At 63.0% G+C, this 5278-nt stretch overlaps 1 protein-coding gene across 1 annotated transcript; it reads left to right on the forward strand.

Moving 5' to 3' along the window:
• Nucleotides 1-2765, forward strand: BARX1 (BARX homeobox 1; the record flags this gene model as incomplete). Its single annotated transcript, XM_008058777.1, has 4 exons — nucleotides 1-46; nucleotides 1779-2070; nucleotides 2149-2233; nucleotides 2601-2765. Coding segments are annotated over 4 exons (588 nt in total), but the record flags the coding sequence as incomplete, so codon positions are not given.
• Nucleotides 2766-5278: the final 2513 nt, after the last annotated feature.

Genomic DNA, 5278 nt, shown 5'->3' on the forward strand with positions numbered 1-5278 from the left:
GGCGTGCAGGCGCTGCTGGCGGCGCGGCCCTTCCACAGCCACCTGGGTAGGTGCGAGGCCGCGGGACCGCGGGCCGGGCTCGGCGGGAGCGCGAGGACCGCCCCGTGGGGCGCCCCGAGACCCATCCCCTCGCCCCGGCGCCGTCCCGGGAGCTTTCCAGGCGCACCGCCTCTGGTACCCGTCTCGGCACGCTCCAGCCGAGAAGCGGAGGGGGCAGGCGCCAGGCCTTGCAGGGGCCAGGCCTCGTACCCGCGGGCCGGGGAGACGCTCGCTTTGCTCCATGGCTGTCCTTTGGCCTCTAGCCCGGGCATCCTGAGCTCGCATCCCCGTCGCGGGCGCACGACCGGGCTGCGGGTGAAAGTGACCTCAGGCCGCGGCGCTTGGGCTTCGCCACAGAGGACTGGTCGAGAGTAGCCGTGGCTGCCCAGCCAGGGAAGCCTGGACCTCTGGGGAAGAGGCCTGCGTCCCCAAGAACTGGTGCCGACGCTGGCCCGAGCCGCGTGGAGCCTCCCAGAGTCCGGTGCGCTCCAGCGGGCGACGAGCATGGCCTCCGGGCAGGGCAGACCTGCCTGGGCCTCGCCTGGGGGCAGGAGGCCTGACTACGAGCCCCTGCCTGGCTGTCCCTCCCGCTCTCAGGTCGGCTGGGCCTCTGAGGGATTTGAGCCGCCTGCTCAAACCTTGTCAGCCTCTCCGCTTTCTCCTTCTTCCTTGGCGGGGCCTGCCTGCCTTGCGGTGCCTCCTCCGTCGCACCCCGTTCCTCCTTTGCCTCTCCTGTCCCTCCTTGCCTGCCTCTCTCCGTTTCGCCCTCCACTCGGCGGGTGGCCTCCCTTGCTGCACTTGGTCTGCCTCCTATCTCTCACCGTTTCCCTAAGGCTCCCTTCCCCTAGTCGATCCTAACCCCACATTTACCCGCACTTTGGTCGGCCCTTTCCGACTTCAGCGGGGCTAGGGCTCGCTCTCAGCGAGAGGTCTGCGGGAGAGGGGAGGCCCCAACACTCCAGCTGGGACACTTGCCCAGCCAGTCGCCTTTCCGCACCCGTCGCCCCGTCTCCACCCAACCAGGGATCTCCCGACCGGGGCGGCAAGGCGGGTTGCTCTTTTAAGACCATCTGGGACAAGCGTCTCGCCTGCCTTTCACCTGCGTCTGTTCCGTTGCTAATAATTCGTTTGAAGCGGGCAAAAAATAATTTTAGGGCTAACGAAAATGGAAACGTCTTCACGGGGAAGCATCTGAACCGAGAAAACGGTAGCAACAGTTTCCGGGTTCGCAGGATGCTTTGGCATTTCCGGAAGCACCCAACCCCAGCCCAGATGACGCCCCCGCCGCTGGCCGCCGCGTGGCTGTCTTGCCACGAGAAGAGCAAATGTGCACATGCCGTTCGTGCTCTTTTTCTAATGCACCGATGCAGACTTGGTTAGGGCGGACGCCCATCTTCCTGGAAGCTGCCGTTTCTTCTCGGGTTCCCCTTTCCACGAAAGACACACTCCGCGCTTCTTGGAGCTGCAAACTTGATCATGGAGAACCCCAAAATCCCAGAGACGGCCGGGGCTTGGGGAACTACAGGGCCGAGCGCGGGGTGGGAGCAATCTCCTTTCCCGGATTCTGGGGACCCCTCGAGGAGGGTCGCCCTCGGCGCGTGGCACACATCCTGCGCCAAGCGGCTGTGTGGAGGCCTTGAGCGGGCGGCGCCGAGCGAGCGCGATGATCCCGCAGCTCACCGGGCGGCGGCGGAGGAACGCGGCCCAGCTCACCGGCTCCCCGTTCTCTTTCCTCGTAGCCGTGCTGAAGGCGGAGCAGGCGGCTGTGTTCAAGTTCCCGCTGGCGCCGCTCGGCTGCTCGGGGCTGAGCTCCGCGCTGCTGGCCTCGGGGCCCGGGCTGCCCGGGGCCGCGGGCGCACCGCACCTGCCGCTGGAGCTGCAGCTTCTCGGGAAGCTGGAGGCGGCGGGCCCCGGGGAGCCGGGCACCAAGGCCAAGAAGGGGCGCCGGAGCCGCACGGTGTTCACCGAGCTGCAGTTGATGGGCCTGGAGAAACGCTTCGAAAAGCAGAAGTACCTCTCCACGCCTGACAGGTAGTGCGGGGCCAGGCTGGGCCACGGGCACGGGAGGGTGTCACCTGCCCTGCTGAAGATGCACCCTACTCTTTCCAGGATAGATCTTGCTGAGTCCCTGGGCCTGAGCCAGCTGCAGGTGAAGACGTGGTACCAAAATCGGAGGATGAAGTGGAAGAAAATAGTGAGTATACCCGGCAGCCTCCGCTCTGGACTCCCTGGGCCCTGCAGAGTAGCCCTCCCCTTTACCCCGCGCGACTTCTGCCCAGCCTCGCGGGACCCTCTCCTTTCTGTCCCTCTGGGCGTCCTGACTGAGCTAACATTCCTTCCTGCTGCGCCGTCCCTTCAAGCCTCCTGGCCGTCTTAAGCCCCTCGGCCAGGCCTCGGGGCCACCTCTCCCCAGAGCACTCAAATGGCTGCCATTTCCCCGAGGCTGGGTGTGGCCTCAGATGGCCTGGGCGGACCCTTCAGTCCTGCCTGGTCGAAGGGCAGGGGGTCCCCAGCGAACATCCCGTCTCACTTCGGTGCTGCCGGTCCTCCACCCCGTGCAGGTGCTGCAGGGAGGCGGCCTGGAGTCCCCCACCAAGCCCAAGGGGCGACCCAAGAAGAACTCAATTCCCACAAGCGAGCAGCTCACGGAGCAGGAGCGCGGCAAGGAGGCAGAGAAGCCGGCGGAGGTGCCGGGGGAGCCCAGCGACAGGAGCCACGAGGACTGAGCACCGCACAGGGTGCGGGCCGGGGCGCTCCGGACGCCCGCGACGCCTGCGCCGCCCGCGGCCCCCTCAACCCGCGGGAACCAGCGAGCTGGCCCTTCCGTGTCCACGACGTTTGTTTTCTAAACGTTTTATTATGACCTTGAATGCGGACAACTGGGGGCGAGACAAGGGAGGACACAGACCCTAAAGCCAAACCCAGGCCCCAGCGCGCTTCTGGGCCCTGACCTGGGGGACTCGTGTAGTGGAAGCTACTCGTCTCCGCCACAGCCGCGGCGCCCGGCGCTCCATGAGCACTCACGCCCCCTCTCCTCGCCTGCACTCCACCCGCCTCGGGGCTGCCCTCCGGGTGGACGCCCCGTGCACACAACCGCTTCCGGGAGTCGGGACTGGCGGCTAGGTGAAGGCCACCACGCCGGCGACAGCGCCCAGGCGACCTGTCGGCTCAACCCAGAGGCTGGGTCTTCCCGACGTGGCTGGGGCCCCTACCCCCTTCTTGCGAAGACGGTGACTTTTTTCCAATAAAATATTTTATGACACAGTGGGACTGTGTGCACAGGCTTCTGAATATGCGGGGATAAGAGGTGGGTGAGGCAAGGTAGGAAGGGCACCGGAGTGCTTCTAAAACATCCTTTCCTCCGTCTAGGTCGAAGGGATCCATGTTCTTCTCCACCAGGCCCAGGCTAGGCACAGGCGCCTTAGTTGCGGCTGGATCCTGGGAATCACCTTCACTCTGGGCATGAGCAGCCAGTCCCTGCCCTATCCTATGTCCTCTTCAGCCTGGGCACCACTGCCAAGCAGTCTGGCTGCCCAGGGGGGCTCCCAGAGGATTGGGGGCCCATTGTGGGGCTTTCCCAGGAAGTGTCCCACCGGAGAGGGCCTGTTTGTTGATTTGGTCTCTTGGGACTTGAAGGACCGACTGTGAGGTCCTTGAGAAGTCTTGACTTAATGAGGCAGATGGGAAGCTTAGAATGCCTGGTTGAGGCAGAGGCCACCACCAGCTTCAGCGCTGCGAGCTTCCTACAGCAGTGCTATAGAAGTTTGCACATTTCTCACTGTGTGATCAAGGCGTCTGGGACATCTATCCCAGTTCCTGAGGGCACCCGACTGAGCAGAGAGAGGGCGGGCTGGGCAGGGTGGTCCTATGAGGGGCACAGCCTGGCAGCACGTGCCACGGGTGTCCCCTCCTCACAGGGAAAGCCTCAGTTGTCTTCTGGCCATCCAGGCTGGACTCAGAGCTGTGTGTGGGTTCCTGTTCTTGTGCTAGGGGAAGGAGGGGGAGACGGTCAGGGTGGGAGAGGGGGTGGAGAAGTGTCAGCTTTTCTGGTTGAAGCTCAGGAAGACTAGGAAACTTGGCGATGCAGAGCCTCAGGCAGGTCCAGGATTCGAAGCCAGATCCTTCCAAGCTCAAATATGAGGAAAAGAGATTCAGGAACATCCATGCCCCGCTGCAAACTTTGTGTTCAGTGTGAAAACGACCACCAGGGCCACCTGCTGTAGCAATGCCTTTCCCTTTCAGATTTCTGCATGATGGGCTTTCTGGAACCTGGGCTTGAACTTCTCCCCAGCATCTTTGATCTGGGGGGGGGGAGCAGGAAAGAGAGAGAGAGAGAATGAGAGAGGGGGCTCTTAATTCAGCCTTGCACACAGCTCCCAGACTACTCGCCTGACAGACTGACAGTGGAAGCCTGGAGGGCATGAAACTCCCCAACTCCTTCCGGCCGTAGGGTTACTTCTTGGTTGTTCAACCTAACAATCTTGCAGGCACCAGCAGGATCTTTCCTGCGCCAACCCTGCAACCAAATGACCTACAGGACTGTGTTTAATTCTCTACATTACCAGGGAGAGGAAGTGAAGATCTGACTTCGGTGGCAGGAAGGCTTGAAGGACGTCGGTTCCAGCTACGCCCTTGTCAACTCTGCAGAGTCGTGGAGGAAAGGTAGAACCTGCCTGGATGGTGGAAGAGGGACAAGGAGGGGAGCTGATTTGCCTAGTCATGGCGGGTTCAGGGTCCTCTGGTTTTATTAAACCTGAGTAACGTGACCTCAGGCAAATCAGTTGCCCCCTGCTCTTTGGCATTTTCCCAAGGCAGCTACTCTCTGTTCTAGAAAGCGTCTTTGTAGGACCAGAGTAGGATCGGAGGGAAAAAGCGTCCGGCGAGTCTGCAGTCTGAGCACAAGGGCCCTGATATGTATTTCAGCGAGAACAGACCCTTCCAGGAGCAGATGGGGAACCTGATGCGGGGACTCCGGTCCCGGGGTCACCTGCGGGTCAGCGGGGGAAGCTGGGCCTCCAACGAGGGAGGATTTCAGAGAGGATAGGAGGGGCGGAGTATCTGTCACTGCTTGCGTCTCTGCTCCTAGGCGGGATAGGGAACCGGGAGACCGCGGCAGCCCCCCACGTCCCGAGACCTGGAAGGGGGGTGGGGGGTGGAGCGCGACGGTGGCATCCAGGAAGGTGCAGGGCCTCCCGGCCTGGGGGATCCTGGAGACCTTGCGGAAGCTCCAGGCCCGCAC

This window comes from Carlito syrichta, unplaced genomic scaffold (assembly GCF_000164805.1).
Source record: "Carlito syrichta isolate Samal-C Ts95f unplaced genomic scaffold, Tarsius_syrichta-2.0.1 Scaffold303625, whole genome shotgun sequence".
Taxonomy (NCBI): Eukaryota; Metazoa; Chordata; class Mammalia; order Primates; family Tarsiidae; genus Carlito; species Carlito syrichta.